The following is a 17,362-nucleotide window of genomic DNA, read 5'->3' as shown; positions in this document are numbered from 1 at the left end:
CTGAGGTCAGTGTAACATCAGGTATCAAGTCAAGAAGTTTTTATTGTCATTTCGAGCATAAATAGTAGATGCAGTACATAGTGAAATGAAACAATGTTCCTCCAGGACCATGGTGCTACATAAAACACAAAACTACATAAAACAACACAGAGCTAAGGACTAGAAAGTAAGTTAATCTAGCCACATACAGTGTATAGTGTGGAACCTAGTGCAAACAGAGTAAGAAATAAAATGAAAGAGTACTGACCAGTATACAGTCTATGTGGACCAGTGTGCAAAGAAAAGGAGGCTTGTGAACATGTACACATATGATAGCAGCAGCTGGGAGCAGCATTAAAGTGTGATGTACAAAAACAGCATTTAAACAGCATTAAAGTGTAATGTACAACGAAATATACAGTTTTGGCAGCACTGAAAAAAGGTGGTCCAGTAAACATAGATGTATATTGAATATGAATGTTCTGTTCTGGGTGTTGAGTCTGATGGCTGGAGGAAAGAAACTGTTACACAGTCTGGTTGTGAGGCTCAGATGCTTCTGTATCTTTTTCCAGAGGGCAGGAGGGTGAGGAGTGTGTGTGAGGGGTGTGTGGGGTCAATCACAATGCTGTTTCTTATCAGTACACTACACAGCTGTTCTCATCTGTTTTTGTTTATAAAGTTGTTTTTAAGTCTGTCATCTTTATGATTGTGTGTGTAGAAGCACATTTTTAATGTTCTGCTTGCTTATTTCTTTCTATTAATTTTGAGAAATGATTTATTTTAATGTAATTGATTATATATATATATATATTAGTTGAAAATAGGTTCAATAGATCTCTTTTTCTTTCCCAGACAGAGTATTAGTGTTGACTTTTTGTTATATAAAGAGTTTTTTAAAACACTGGCTGATGAACATCGGGATGTTTGAACAAAAGCAAAACAATTGATAAGTCTTCTATGAGGAAAAAAGGTTATTTATTTGATAATTACAAACACAGTACAAATTAATCTTTAAAATGATCAATTAATATTCAAATTCAAATCAAATTCAAATTTTATTAATCACATACGAAATCACACAGTACGACATGTAGTGAAGTGATTTTAACGACTGTCCTACATTTGAAGAAAGAAAAGAGTATAAATTAAAGTGTGTGGACATGAAAAATAAGGGATATAGTTAAAAATATATAGAAAAAAATAGGGAAAATTAAACAGTAGAAATTAAAGACAAAAATAATTGAAAAACCAGTAGTTCTCGTATATCAAATAAGTGTGTGTATGTATATATATAGAGAGAGATCTATGTATATAAATATGAATATGAATATAAATGTATAAATAATATAAATAGTAAATTTATAGTAAATTTTATTTATTGATAAAAATAATTTAATATAATATAAAATGAAATATAAAATATAAAATACGGGGGTCTGCTGGAGCCTATCCCAGCGCACATAGGGCGAAAGGCAGGGGTACACCCTGGACAGTCCATCGCAGGGCCACACAGACAAACAACCACACACACTCACTCCTATGGGCAATTTAGAATTACCAAACAACCTAATGTACATGTCTTTGGACTGTGGGAGGAAACCGGAGTACCCGGAGTAAACCCACGCAGGCACGGGGAGAACATGCAAACTCCACACAGAAAGGCCCCAGCCTGTTCGACCCCAGGATTCGAACCCAAGACCTTCTTGCTGTGAGGCAACAGTGCTAACCACTAAGCCACCATGCTGCCCATTAAAATAAAATAAAATAAAAATATAATATATAGTGTATATAAAAATAAACTAATATATAAATAATATATGTGTCAGCTCTATTATATATAGGAAGATACAATATATACATGTGTAGATGTAAATGGACAAATTTAAATGGTATGACTAATAATAATAATAATAATAATAATAATAATAATAATAATAATAATAATAAATGCTAATATTAGATTAGCAAAGTTAATATTTAGTGTTAATAAATGAGAAACCATCAAACTCCTCTTGGATGGACTGGATGAAGAAGGAGAGATTCCCATGAGAAAGCTTGGGTTCCTCACGGGTGAATCTGCCATCAAAATTATTGATGTCCCTCTTTGATGTTATCTGTGGTTGAAACGGAGGAGTGATCTTCCTCTGTTCCAGCCATGACCAGTTGATATTACTGAAGAAAGGGTGAGCTTTGATGGCATTCTCCTTGCCCTCGGACACCACACAGCCGAGACGATCCATGGGCTTCTTCCTCAGGAACGCTTTGAGGATGCTGACCGCATTCCTGCTGAGGTTTGATGGATATTCCGGTTCAGCACTGATGATGGACTCAAACATCTCCTCGTTGTGATCATGAAACGGAGCGTAGCCTGTCATCATCTCATACATGATCACACCTAGGGCCCACCAATCCACCGACGTGTCGTATTCCCAATACTGTAACACCTCTGGTGCCATGTAGTTGGGTGTGCCACAAAAAGTGTTGGCAGTCTTGCCGTCTAGTATTCCCTCTGCGCACAAGCCGAAGTCAGCAAGCTTGCAGTGGCCATCGGCATCTAGGAGGATGTTTCCAGGTTTGAGATATCTGAATAATCCTGTTGCGGTGGAGGAACATGAGGGCACAGGCGATCTCAGCAGCATAAAATCTGGTGCGGGGTTCATCAAATCCACATGAACAGGAAATGTGAAATGCAAGATCCCCGCCATTCACAAATTCCATTGCGAAGCACAGTGAGTCGCTGGTCTGGAAGCTACAGTAGAGGTGGGTCAGGTAGGGGTGTTCACTGGCCAGAGCCAAGATCCGCCTCTCCATAAAGGTGCAGCTGATGTTTTCATATTCCCAGATCATGTCCTTCTTCATAAACTTCAGCGCATACACCTCATCAGTGCCTTTGAGCTCGGACAAAATCACCTTCCCGTATGTACCCTTTCCAAGCACACTGAGGAAGTTGAAGTCCTCCAGGCTCTTTCTCTCAGGCTGTAGCTCCTCATCCTCTCTGCTCTCCTCTGAATTACACTCATTCAGGGACAAAGTCTTTTCTGCTTCTTCCAGAGGCTGAGACGCTTTGTTGACCCTACAGCTTTCGTTCTGGTCATCATCAGATGCAGTGGTCGGCGGCTCATCGTACAGCTGAGCGACCTTAACACACACAAACACACAAAATTAGTCACTGCAGTTAACAACATTTTGTAAAGCCACAATGAATAATCCTTACCTGAGTTCCAGTAAGAAGGTCCTCAGTGTCCTTAAATTGAGAGAATTCATGCAAATAACATTTAGATAAAGCTCAAAATCTACAACCCCAATTCACAAAAGTGAACATTGAAGCAAAGCAAAAAGATCACAAGTGCTTCATATCAAGAGTTTTATATTAAAACACAGAACATTATATTGCTCTTAATGTCCACTGACTAGAAATCGAAAAACAAAATGAAACAACTTGTAAAGACGTGTGTGTGTGTGTGTGTGTGTGTGTGTGTCTCTCTCAGCTGCAGCACTGTACAGTACCTCAGACTGGGAGCTGATGGAGTCCGGAGACTGAACCTGATCATCACACCAGGCTCTGTTCAGCTCACCAGCACTGGGAGGCTGTGAAAAGTAAAGCAAAAAATTCACAAGTGTTTCTCATTCTAGCGGTTTCATACTAACACATCTAACATTCTGTCACATGGACAATCCTGTGGTCATCTTTGTAAATAAATTGTAGGTTTGGTTACCAGACTGACAGCTGAAGTGTCACTGTGAGGGTCACCGGTAAAAAATCAGCACTTTGGGCTCATCGACCTTAATAGACATAGACACAAACACACACAGTTAGTAGCAGCCTAAATGTTTGAAATGTAGTTAAAATCGGACTATTTAGCGGACACTTACCTGGAGGACAGAGGGAGTATCAGGTGATTCTCCCAGCACATCCACAGAGTCTGTAAAAAAGGAGTTTTCTGTGACTCAGAATAATGACTTCAATTACAACTAACATTTTCTATCATACATTTACAACCAATAGCCAAGTTTATTAACTAGTAGGTAAAACTAGGAGAAATATTGTATTGTGTTGAGAGCTTAAAACGGGTAGCCATGTTTTCAAGTGCATTAGCATTCAGCTAACTATTCAATTAAAATCAGGCATTAATAATAAATGAGAATATTTTGCCATCTACTGATTTTAATGTTTTATTCTACACAATACAATATTTAGCTCCCAAGCTATATAGCCAGGTTTGTTAGCAGTGTAGCTAATGCTAGACCAGTGTTTCCCACACACACAAATGATAGATTAGTGATGGCAAGCAGATTCATTTTCTAATTATTTTATTTAGTAATCTTAAATGGAGAGAGAGAGAGAAGACCTGAATATGATGCCCCAGAGGTAGGAGTAACCACACCCACACACAGCAGTGAAATAAAGCGGATATATTATAATGTAGTGAGATATACAACACAGTGAACCGGGGAAGACTTCAGCATGGACCAAGGCCAACATACACAGAAACACTCAGGATAGGAACTAACTAACCTACACAAAAGACAAGAAACAAACAAAAAGACAATTACCTTCCCTAACCTCCCTTACCAAGAAAAACAGAGACAAAAACCCACACCCCTACTACCGGATATATAGATAATGTAGCAATACTTACATTCACAGGCGAGAGTATATACCAATAAGGCAGCCAAAACCAAAACAGGGCATAGATCAGCCTCAAAGTCAAGGCAAGCAAGGATTGAAACCAGATTGAAGCAGAAACAGGACACGGAACTACACACAACACAAACACCAAATGTGAAGTGAGCAATCAAGCTCCTGGTACTGGCTTCTGTCCCAGCTTTATAGGGTCACCATTACTGATTATTTTAAAAATATGTAAAAACATAATACATAAAAACAGGAAAAAATAAGAGCTAGTTTAAGTGTTTCAGGAAGAGGTGGCAGTGGTGGCTCAAGTGGTTAAGGCTCTGGGTCATTGACCAAGAATCAAGCTCCTGGTACTGGCTTCTGTCCCAGCTTTATAGGGTCACCATTACTGATTAGTGGTGGTAGAAGCTGGATCATCAGGAAAGCCCGGGCAGGAGTACGGAGTGGACCAACCTGAAGAAGTTAAGCACGGGACAGGACACACAAAACAAACTAGTTCAGTAGGTTACAGACTTAGGATACTATTAGCTTAAAACTGAGCTGTTGCTGCTTTTATTTTTTGTTTTTTAAAATATATACATATAACATATAACAATACATAAAAATGGGGGAAAATAAGAGCTAGTTTAAGTGTTTCAGGAAGAGGTAGGTCTTCAGTCGTTGTCTGAAGACAGTCAGCAACTCGGCTGTACGGACATCTAGGGGAAGTTCATTCCACCACCTTGGTGCCTGAACAGAGAAGAGTCTAGATGTATGCCTACCTTTTACCCTGAGAGATGATGGGACCAGTCGGGCAGTGCTAGTGGATCAGAGGGAGCGAGGTGCAGTGTGAGGAGTAATAAGAGCTTTGAGGTAAGATGGTGCTGGTCCATTCTTGGCTTTGTAGGCCAGCATCAGTGTTTTGAATCTGATGTGTGCAGCTACTGGAAGCCAGTGGAAGAACGCAGCAGTGGGGTGGTGTGGGAGAACTTGGGCAGGTTTAAAACAAGTCGTTCAGCTGCATTTTTCATTTACAGTGGATGAATTGCATTAAGAGGAAGACCTGCCAGGAGAGTTGCAGTAGTCCAGTCTCGAAATAACCAGAGCCTGAACAAGCACTTGAGTAGCCTGTGTGGATAAAAATGGTCGAATCCTTCTGATGTTGTACAGAAGAAACCGACATGAGCATGTCACATTAGCTACATGAGAGGAAAGGGATAGTTGATTGTCCATGGTTACCCCAAGGTTGTGAGCAGTGGCCGAAGGGGAGATCATGGAGTTTTTCAGAGATAATGCAAGATCCTGTGCTAGGGATGAATCACCTGGGATGACCAGCAGTTCAGTTTTGCTGAGATTGAGTTTCAGCTGATGAGCTGTCATCCAAGATGAAATGTCCACCAGACACGCTGAGATCTTAGTAGATGCCATTGTATCTGAGGGAGAGAAGGAGAAAATAAGTTGTGAAAATAAGGTGGCACCATGACCAACATGAAGCAGTCATCAGAAACAAACATCACACACACAACTTCATTTATACACAAAGCCAAATGTTAAACACCTCATTCTGCTTACAGAGAGTGGAGAATGAGAAATAAAAACTAATCTTTATAAACAGACATCTGCATATGAATGCTAAATCATCGTCAGTCTAAAGCCGATAGGTTCCGAAACAGACTCGGCTGCACTCGGGCCGCTGCTGCTAGCCTACTGCCCAAAACAATCATATTATTAGTGCAAATCAAATTACTTACCTGGGCTTTTTCATGTCTTTCCTCACACTGTTTGTGATACAATCTCGACCGCTCCATCTTTCTTTTAAACCACTTTAAACCATCCTGGTAGGTAGAAAAGTTTCTTGAGAAAATGAGAGCTTGTTTTTCTCTTGTTGTTCATGGAGAGCTCTGATTGGATAATCACTAATTGGTTGATAACTTGGTGGGGGAGGGGCGAGCTCTGTCTTAACCATACAGGCAAAGTGAAAAGTGGCTTGGAAAAGTGCAGCTCAAACAAATCACACTGACAGATTTTATTAAATTAAAAATTGGAGAAATTTAATGCTCTCTCTCTCTCCACACACACAAGCATATAGTAATAGCACATGGTTTCACATAAGAGCAAGCTGTGGCATTCAGATGAAGTGCTTCTCAAGCCAATAGAGTGCCGCAATTCTGTAGATATGAAGGATGAGGTCAATCTCATGTTATTCCATTGTCCATTTGACATCAAAGCTACTGCACACATGACCACAGGGGAGTGGATGCATACAACCATAAATGTTTTCAAAAGCGAAAAAATGAATAAATAAATCATTGGATTTATCATTATGAATTAAAATCTCCCAAAAGCCGCTGCAGACCATTCATGGCTATATTACAAAGCTTATGGAAGGCATCCAGTCACACCGAGGTCCTAATGAGAACAAACAATTCACTTCTAGCCAAAATTCCACATGGAGAGATCTCGGATGTTGTGTAAGATATGCTTTATTGTATGATAAGCTCACATGGATATTACACACATGGATAAAATTGTTGATACCCTTCTATTAAAGAAAGAAAAACCCACAGTGGTCACTGAAATCACTTGAAACTGACAAAAGTAATAATAAATCAAATTTACTGAAAATTGATGAATGAAAATCAGACATTGCTTTTGAATTGTTTTTCCAACAGACACGTTTAAAAAAAGCTATCTAATGAAACTGGCCTAGGAAAAAATGATGGTACCCTTAACTTTTGAGGCAATCATTATAATCAAGTGATTTCTGTACCTCTCCATGAGACTTCTGTACCTGTGGACAGGTATTTTGGCCCACTCCTTGTGAGCAAACTGCTCCAGGAGGCTGCGTTCTCCAGACTGCATGTTTCAGCTCTTTCCACAGATGTTCAATAGGATTTAGATCAGGGCTCATATGAAGGCCACTTCAGAATCACATCCAGTGATAAGAATAATTGTGATTTCCCTTAATATTAAATCTAATGCTAGCTTGCAACCACAAACGATTTTAGTGTGATTTTACACTTTAGTTAGTTAAGTAAGCTAATGTAATCAGTAACTCTTGAGTAGTAGCCTATTTTAACCTTACTGATGTTATACAGCAACCCAATAACACAAGTTAACACAGTGAAAACTTTTTTTTGTTGTCTGTTTCAAATAGTTAACTAGCTGTTTTACCTTTTGTATTAAAGCTCTCATATTGTGAAATGGTAAACACTTTAGGACTTTGGTAACATTAGCCTAATCTTCTGGCTGGTTATATATAGCACTTGATGTTTAGTAGAATGAGATTTCCACAAATTCAGCTTTCACTGACTGCCTGAACATATAACGCACAACTAGCCAATATGCATATAATAACTATTCTTTGCCCAAGTAGGCTTCTCTGGAAGTTGAGTCATGTCAATCTGGACTTCTTGTTAGATCAAAACGTTTCACTACTCATCTGAGCAGCTTATTCAGTCTGAGGGAATTTGGCAGAATTTGTGGAATCCCATAAACTTCCCAAAGGGTAAAGAACATACTCGGTTCCAGATAACCGCACCTGGATGACTGAGAATCTTCACAGACTCAGTAGGCTTTGTTACTCAGTAAACACTGATGTTTATCAAAGAGAGGGAAATTGACATATGGAATTATTTATTTCAGAAAAAAACATAGTAGTCAGTTGAAGAAATGTTGCTGACTTCATGAAAAAGACAAGCAGAAAAGTGAGGTAGCTCCTTCAACCTCAAGACAACTGAAGTCAGGATAAATCAAGATTATGAGTCAGAGGAATGTTGATAATGTTGTATTGAACTTTGTTATCCAGAGTCTCCAATCCTCCAACCCAGTCTGATAGAGGGTCTCCTCCCTCATGTCATGCCACACCTTGCGTTGCAAAAGAGATGAACTTGCTATAGAAAGGAAAGAAAAACCTTGAAGGAGCAATGAAGGAAATAGATCTTATTGCCACAACCACAGATTGTTGGAGTTCATGTAGGAGAATTTTACTAGGTGTCACAGCCCACTGGTTTGATCCCAGCACTCTGGAGAGAACCTCGGTGGCATTTGCATGCAGACAGCATGCAAAGGACAGCATACTTTTGATGTTTTGGCTTGTGCAGGGCAGCACGCTGACTTAGTGGTTAGCACTGTTGCCTCATAGCAAGAAGGCCCTGGGTTTGAACTGGCAGGGGCCTTTCTGTGTGGAGTTTGCATGTTCTCCCCGTGCTTGTGTGGGTGTACTCTGGTTTTCTCCCACAGTCTAAAAACTGTACTTTAGGTTGATTGGTAATTCTAAATTGCCCATAGGTGTGTGTGGTTGTTCGTCTATATGTGGCCCTGCGTTGGACTGGCAATCTGTCCAGGGTGTACCTCTGCTTTTCGCCCAATGTGCACTGGGATTGGCTCCAGCAGATCCCCATGACCCTAATTAGGAATAAAGTGGGTATAGACAATGGATGGATGGCTTGTGCACTAAATGAAATACATTCAGAATTCAGCATCCAGAACAAGATTGTTAATAAATTAAATTGAGAATAAATTAATTGATGATAAATTAAATTGATAATAAATTCAATTTTATCAAAGCCTTTTGCTTGTATGCACTTCACTGAAACTTCCCATGTAAGTGCTGCTTTTTCAATTACTTGAATTCATATAATAAGGTGTTAAAAACTAAGTGTAGCAATAATAATACAGCAGGTCTTTTAACCCTTTTATAAATCCCAGCCCGCGCATGTAAACCTGCCATTAGGATCTGATTTATCGTGGAGAAAAATAAAGAAAAGTTGAGCTTCTTTATACTTTATATTATTACTCCCTTTAAATGTCCAATAAGATGGCTCATCAATACCATTACATTACATAATAACATTAGCATCTCAGTAAATGTCTTTTTCAGGTCTGGAATACATCGAGGATCACCTGGAAGAAGAGTGCGTGAATCAGTCACCAGGTATTGGCTCCTGTGCCTCTGATGAAAAGGACTTCTTTGCAAGCATGAAGCCAACTCATGGTCAGGAAACTGTTAAATGGCAGTTAAATGGTTACCTTGCAAAGTTGATGAGAGAGAAATTCTGAAATACTTCCAAGCACTCTGCAAGTTGTCTTTAAGATTAAATACAGCTTTACCTGCTTCAGCTTCATGTAAGAGACTTTTCAGTTCAGCAGGTCTTATTTTTAGTCCCAAGAGAGCAAGAACAGACGGGAGCACCTTTGAGAACCAGCTCCTTCTCAAGCTGAACAAGAGCTTCTGTAGCTTTGCTTGAATACTGGTATCCTCTACTAGTGGTAGTATGTAGCTGATTTGCAGAGAAATCTTGATTAGGTCCAGTTCTTATAAAGGAATATCTAGATCTAATAATCATACACACATTCACATATATGCACCTGCACAGACCTATACATATTCATGAACATTCAATGCATCTGCAAACACCATGATATGCCTTAGAATATTTACTGCCACCACCCATTGTGAGATATGTTGTTATTCTATATCATGTGATTTCTAATGGCAAGTTATGATGATTAGGTCAGCTTTTATTGTTGATATTTGACCACCAAGTAAATTAGTCTTTAAATGTCACGCAGGATATTGCCCATTACAATGCATTAGTTAACTAAATACTGAAACATTGACTGTGATGAAGTTGAACTTTTTTCTGAATCTGTAGTGCAGCAAGCTTCTATTAAAGTGAATCTGCTTAGATTCTTGCTTGTCATTTGTTTAAAACTGATTCCCAGGACACAGGAGTGCTCAGCACACATTAGTTATTCTGTATGAGTTACCAAGTCAGACTGCTCTGCTATAGTTTTCTTCTGCTGTGATGCATTTTTTTTAATGTTTAATGTTGTTTCAAGTCAAGTTTTCATGTAGGAAACAATTTACAAGCCACAGACCCCGTCTTTATGTAATGTTGTGTAGTGTCCTGTAAACACACACACACACACATCATCATCATCATCATCATCATCTTAACATCTGCATGGTAAAATGTTTTATCAGGTTTTAATTTGTTACTATAAAATAAATTCTAACAGGAAATCTGCAATGTTCTCAAATCCTGCTATTTTACAGCCCCCATGTTCCCCTTGCACACCGTGACTGCTCAGAATAATGTTAACTGTCATCTGTATCATGTTCATTTCTAAGACTCTGGATTAACAGGCATGTGTGAGTAGAGTAACATTAGGTTCTTCACACATAATGAATAATTACAAAAAATGACATTAGCACTTAGTGATTAGTTGTTTTTTTTTTAACTTAAGTACTTTTGTACATTAACTGAAGTGGAAATTTTAATGGAGAAAAAATGCATGAAAAACAACAATTTATCTTACCTGAGGAAAACTTGTTTGCACTCGTGATTGCAGGATACAATTCTGGTCGCCAGCATCTGCTAAATTAAAACAAAAATACTTCTAGAAAAAGCAATGGTTATGCTAAATCAAAATAAGTGTTATGACACTTGAAAGTAACTGTCTCGTGAGGATCTGGTGGGGGACAGGGATGCCCACTTGATGAACATGAAGAAGATGACTATGATGAAGAAGCTGAGCTTCAAGATGTTGGTGCCATCCTTGAGTACCAACTTCCACAACATCACAGATGTGCATTCCATCTCCTGAATCTTGTATAAGCCGCTGATGCCAGACATACAGGAAGTTGTCTTGGTCTGCTTTTGGAAAATGCCAGGCGTTGTGGAATAAAAGCCGGTCCACCTCAGCATTTGAAACAGTGCAGAGTGAATGCAGTCTCCGGTTCCTGTGAGCCAATGGAGCTCCTACTACCTTGCTGTAGAAAGACTGGTTATAAAAAATATACTTGCTGTTAACATGTTGTCTAAAATATATTTGTATTCTGGTTGTTGGATAAAATAGTACAATTTCAAATTTTAATGATACAGTTGTATTTGACTTAAAATTGATATCTTATGGAGACTGGTGGTGTGTAGATAGTGGTTCATAAACTGAATTGAAAGTTATTTTTTAAAGAGTAAGCTGAATTGGGCTTTTTAGGTGATTATGCTGCAGTTATGAAGTCAGTTTCTAAGGCCCTAAATGTCCTCCAAGGAGAATCATCTGTCCACTACATGGGTTTCCTGCTGCAATTCTCTACCAGCTGCAGGGAAAGTTGAAGAGGCTTCAGTCGATCAGCAAAGTCTGAGGACCACTCCTTAAGATCCCTACAACGTGGAATTCAGAAGTGTTTTGGGTGATGTGATGTCATGAATTACCCACAGTGCATTGCTGCCTCCATCCTCCTGCTGAAGTTCAGTACAGGCTGGACAAAAGAAGAGCATCTTAAAAGCCGGTAATAAATCTTCATTAATTCAGGAGGGAATTCTCTGGCTACTATTTAGATAGGTTAGACTTGATGGTTTGTATTGTCACTAGTGAGTTTCAGGAGAATGGAAACTTGAATTAAAGTCATTTACTGACCTGGATGCAGGAAGCAGATTTGTGCTGTGAATGCTGGGTGCAATGGGGATCATCTCTAGAGGCACCTTCTGACCCCAGACTTTTACTGTAACTCATTTTATCCTGATAGTTTGTTGTGCTATAGCCCCTTCTCATTTGATTTGCTTATAAGCATGACAAAAATCACAATAAATCATCAGATTCTTTACAATTTTTCAATATATGTGTGAAGATTTTTGTAACATGCAGGTAAATGTAAATGAAAGTGAAAACTCAGAGTGCTAAAGCTAAAGACAGAAACCTATTTCTGGTGTTTATTCAATACATAAAACACATCATTCATTTCTAAATTATTATATTTGTGTACATTTGGGGGAATAAGATTAAATAAAATCATTAAGAAACACTGAAATCTAGGAATGATTGTGGGAGGCAGGAGCATTCAAAAACACTAAGATGCCACTCTCCATTTTTTACATTTTAGTTGCATGAACCTTTACATGCTGCTGGTTGACAAAACTTCACTAGATTTGTCTATTTCTTGGAAATGTAAAGTATCATTAATAGTTGCTTTAATTAATTCATTGAAATCAAAACTGAAACTTTTTTGTGTGTTTTCTTAAGTGATTTCTTGATCTGGATTAAAAGACCAGCTTTTTGACTTTTAGATTTTAGAGTCGTGTTTGATTAATATTTCCAAATGCAGCTTTTCAGTCCTCTGTGAAAATATAATCACAGTGGATATGTTATAACAATTTTCATAAAACAGAAAGAAAATGCTTCTAATATATACAGTATATTCATGGGACAGTTTATTTAAGAACCAAATATACAGTTCCTTCCAGTTTGATTGGTGCCTTGATAAATATGGAGAATTATTAATGTATTAAATAAAAATTACACACAATAAAAACAATTATATAAACAGTAAATGAAAAACTATTCTCATTAAGAATATAGTGAAAATAACACTAGTTATAAAAGGAGAAGGAGAACAGAATCAGATCATTGTAGGCATAGTGACCACTAACAGGTGTAAATCAGGTGACCATTAACAGTCCTACAGAGCGTGTGTATTTGTACTTCTACAGCGAGTGTGTTTATAGTCCTACATTGTGTGTTTTTGAAGTTCTTCAGCGTGTATTCACAGTCCTACAGTGTTTGTATTTACCTTCTTTCATTTGTGTTCATCTGTTCATAAGAAGATCAATCTGACATGGGAAACTCACTGACTTACTTTCGTCGTTTGAGACGGGTAAGATTGGATGACTTTACTTTTCTTTACACTGTATCTGAAATTTTTTTACAAATTAGCAAAACTTGTGCTTTTGTGTGGATTATGTGAAGAAACTAAACCTTGTTGTATTTGTGTTGTCCTGAACAGAATGAGAAAAACAAAGTGAAGCGAGGAGTAGCTGATGAAGTGCAGGCCATCTCCCTGAAAAGGTAAAATAGGACTAATACAATCACATTTGAGGGAAGATTGTACCAAAAGGTGTTCCCAGGTGCAGTTCATGTGATTAGATGTAGCTTTAGAAAATTAAAACTCATTTCTCAACAATGTGAGCTCATATTGTCATCACACCCAGTTATGTGCATTCCCATGTGTGTACATCTGTCCCAGAGAGTGGAAGTGTTGAATCAAACCTGAATAATGTTTAAATGTATAGAAGTGCTAATTCTGCTGTGGTTCTTTCTCTATTATAGTGTACAGATATTAGAAAAGAGCAGAGAAGATGCAGCACCTCAGCCTCTGGAAGAAGCAGAAAAGACTTTGTCCCTGAATGACTGTAATTCAGAGGAGAGCAGAGAGGATGAGGAGCTACAGCCTGAGAGAAAGAGCCTGGAGGACTTCAACTTCCTCAGTGTGCTTGGAAAGGGTACATACGGGAAGGTGATTTTGTCCGAGCTCAAAGGCACTGATGAGGTGTATGCGCTGAAGTTTATGAAGAAGGAAACGATTTGGGAATATGAAAACATCAGCTGCACCTTCATGGAGAGGCGGATCTTGGCTCTGGCCAGTGAACACCCCTACCTGACCCACCTCTACTGTAGCTTCCAGACCAGCGACTCACTGTGCTTCGCAATGGAATTTGTGAATGGCGGGGATCTTGCATTTCACATTTCCTGTTCATGTGGATTTGATGAACCCCGCACCAGATTTTATGCTGCTGAGATCGCCTGTGCCCTCATGTTCCTCCACCGCAACGGGATTATTCACAGAGATCTCAAACCCGGAAACATCCTCCTAGATGCCGATGGCCACTGCAAGCTGGCTGACTTCGGCTTGTGCGCAGAGGGAATACTAGACGGCAAGACTGCCAACACTTTTTGTGGCACACCCAACTACATGGCACCAGAGGTGTTACAGTATTGGGAATACGACACATCGGTGGATTGGTGGGCCCTAGGTGTGATCATGTACGAGATGATGACAGGCTACGCTCCGTTTCATGATCACAACGAGGAGATGATGTTTGAGTCCATCATCAGTGCTGAACCGGAATATCCATCAAACCTCAGCAGGAATGCGGTCAGCATCCTCAAAGCGTTCCTGAGGAAGAAGCCCATGGATCGTCTCGGCTGTGTGGTGTCCGAGGGCAAGGAGAATGCTATCATAGTTCACCCTTTCTTCAGTGAGATCAACTGGTCATGGCTGAAACAGAGGAATAATTTTGATGGCAGATTCACCTGTGAGGAGCCCAAGCTTTCTCATGGGAATCTCTCCTTCTTCATCCAGTCCATCCAAGAGGAGTTTGATGGCTTCTCATTTATTAACACTAAATATTAACTTTGCTGACCCTACACACCCCTCACACACACTCCTCACCCTCCTGCCCTCTGGAAAAAGATACAGAAGCATCTGAGCCTCACAACCAGACTGTGTAACAGTTTCTTTCCTCCAGCCATCAGACTCAACACCCAGAACAGAACATTCATATTCAATATACATCTATGTTTACTGGACCACCTTTTTTCAGTGCTGCCAAAACTGTATATTTCGTTGTACATTACACTTTAATGCTGTTTAAATGCTGTTTTTGTACATCACACTTTAATGCTGCTCCCAGCTGCTGCTATCATATGTGTACATGTTCACAAGCCTCCTTTTCTTTGCACACTGGTCCACATAGACTGTATACTGGTCAGTACTCTTTCATTTTATTTCTTACTCTGTTTGCACTAGGTTCCACACTATACACTGTATGTGGCTAGATTAACTTACTTTTTAGTCCTTAGCTCTGTGTTGTTTTATGTAGTTTTGTGTTTTATGTAGCACCATGGTCCTGGAGGAACATTGTTTCATTTCACTATGTACTGCATCTACTATTTATGCTCGAAATGACAATAAAAACTTCTTGACTTGATACCTGATGATGCACTGACCTCAGGTAAGTTATTATGCAAATGATGCAGGACAAAAGAAATCACAAGAAAGAAAAATATCCCTGTAGTGTTTAGGAAATAATTAGATTTGAAATAATGTACATTTTTGTCCAGCTCTGCAGTATAGCGTTCATTTCTACATGTCTGTGTACAGTAGAGCTTTGAGCATTATAAATGTACAAGCTTTAGGACTTGATTGTCAAGATTTTCCACATAAAAGGACTTGCTCAGGTCCATCAGCACACATCTCTTGAATTCTGCACTGATCTGCACTCATAACAGAAACACTGATGCGGTAGACATGCCGATTGACATCATAGAAGAAAGAGACGGTGACTGCATGCTTGCTGGCTGGGATTCGGTTGCGCTTAGTAGCTGGATCAATCTGGAACACGTGCACTCAGGTACTAAAAATGGGTTGCTCCCTAAGTGATAAACAGAAAATGACAGAACACCAGAAGATTATGTATTCAAGAAAGTGAATGACATAATCAGGCATAACATTATGACCACTGAGCAGTGAATTGAATAACACTGATTATCTCCTCATCATGGCACCTGTTAGTGGGTGGGATATAATAGGCAGCAAGTGAACATATTTTGTTCTCAAAGTTGATGTGTTAGAAGCAAGAAAAATGGGTAAGCGCAAGGATTTGAGAGAGTTTAACAAGGGCCAAATTGTGATGGCTAGCCGACTGGATCAGAGCATCTCCAAAACTGCAGCTCTTGTGGGGTGTTCCTGGTCTGCAGTGGTCAGTATCTATCAAAAGTGGTCCAAGGAAGGAACAGTGGTGAACCGGCGTCAGGGTCATGGATGGCCAAGGCTCAGTGATGCATGTAAGGATGGTCCAATCCAACAGACGAGCTACGGTTGCTCAAATTACTGAAGAAGTCAATGCTGGTTCTGATTCAAAGGTGTTTTGGCAGCAAAAGGGGGACCAACACAATATTAGGCAGGTGGTCATAATGTTATGCCTGTTCAGTACACACACACAGCCTAAAAACTAGACATGTTTGTGAGAACATTGTGCAGGATAAAATAGCAAACATTTGCTTTTTCATGGCACAAACAGCATGAACAAACCGAGTCTATTATATACAGTATGCAACAAGCAGTGCTTTTAGGCCTGTCCCTGAGCTCCAATACTTCCAGTACATAAGCCAGTATCACAAAACCGACAGTTCCAGCTTCCTGGTTCCAAAGGTTCGAGTACTTTAGAGAGTCAAGAAAAGCCTAAATTGTCAATGAGACAACTAGTTGGAAATTCTTTGTTTCCACTAGTTCCAGAGATGTTACCTGACTACAGCATTTCTCAGAAACTCAAGATAATAATACAGATAATATAGAACACACACACACAAATACATCAATACGCACTTTCACCCACAAGGAAACAGTAAAGACAACTACGCTTACTACACAAAAAGTGCAAATGTGTAAAAGTGTGTACATCCTGTGTATGTGTGTGTGTGTGTGTGTGTGTTGATGTAGCCATCGAGAGACAAGTCGTAGATCCACGTTACCAAATACCCAGCCGCAAATATTTTTCCTCCACGGCCATTCCACAGCTTTATTCCGAGTGCCGCAGCAAGATGCAACATGCAATTCAAAACGTAAAAGTTTTTATAAACTGATTTTTTTTATAAACTGTTTTTATAAACAGCTGATTTATGGTCTAGCCGTACGTCAGAGCCTTATTTATGCCTGACGATACACTGGCTTCATGACTGCAAGTCGTTTATTATATACATATTTCCCAGATGACCACACACGGGAGAACTCATAGTGCAAGGCCTTAGGGACGCTCTTGAAGGTTGGGGACTGAAAGAAGAAAACATGACCTGCATGACGACAGATAGCGGGGCCAATATGGTGAAGGCGTTGGAGCTTAACAGCTGGACTCGTCTGCAATGCTTTGGGCACAGACTTCACCTAGCTATCGGTGAGTCCAACTAAAAATAAATATCGTCTCTGCC

At 39.3% G+C, this 17,362-nt stretch overlaps 1 protein-coding gene and 1 pseudogene across 1 annotated transcript; one reads left to right on the top strand and one right to left on the bottom strand.

Moving 5' to 3' along the window:
* Positions 1-1,949: 1,949 nt before the first annotated feature.
* LOC131342013 (protein kinase C epsilon type-like) lies at positions 1,950-7,456 on the bottom strand (annotated as a pseudogene).
* A 3,648-nt stretch (positions 7,457-11,104) lies between these two features.
* LOC131342012 (protein kinase C epsilon type-like) lies at positions 11,105-14,789 on the top strand. The gene is made up of 3 exons (XM_058372718.1): positions 11,105-11,188; positions 13,383-13,444; positions 13,706-14,789. Exons 1-3 carry the CDS (start codon positions 11,105-11,107, stop codon positions 14,787-14,789), a joined length of 1,230 nt encoding a protein of 409 aa, XP_058228701.1.
* The last annotated feature ends 2,573 nt before the right edge of the window (positions 14,790-17,362 follow it).

Source organism: Hemibagrus wyckioides, linkage group LG20, assembly GCF_019097595.1.
Source record: "Hemibagrus wyckioides isolate EC202008001 linkage group LG20, SWU_Hwy_1.0, whole genome shotgun sequence".
NCBI classification, from domain to species: Eukaryota; Metazoa; Chordata; class Actinopteri; order Siluriformes; family Bagridae; genus Hemibagrus; species Hemibagrus wyckioides.
Note: the sequence above shows the minus strand (reverse complement) of the source record. Positions and strands in the feature narration are given on the sequence as shown.

Bases quoted from the DNA above. Each gene is read 5' to 3' on its own strand.
- LOC131342012 (XM_058372718.1), top strand. From the start codon at position 11,105: ATGAAGAAGATGACTATGATGAAGAAGCTGAGCTTCAAGATGTTGGTG. The intron at 11,189-13,382 runs GTGCATTCCATC...TGTCCTGAACAG, and splicing joins ACTTCCACAACATCACAGAT to AATGAGAAAAACAAAGTGAA. The intron at 13,445-13,705 runs GTAAAATAGGAC...TCTCTATTATAG, and splicing joins CAGGCCATCTCCCTGAAAAG to TGTACAGATATTAGAAAAGA.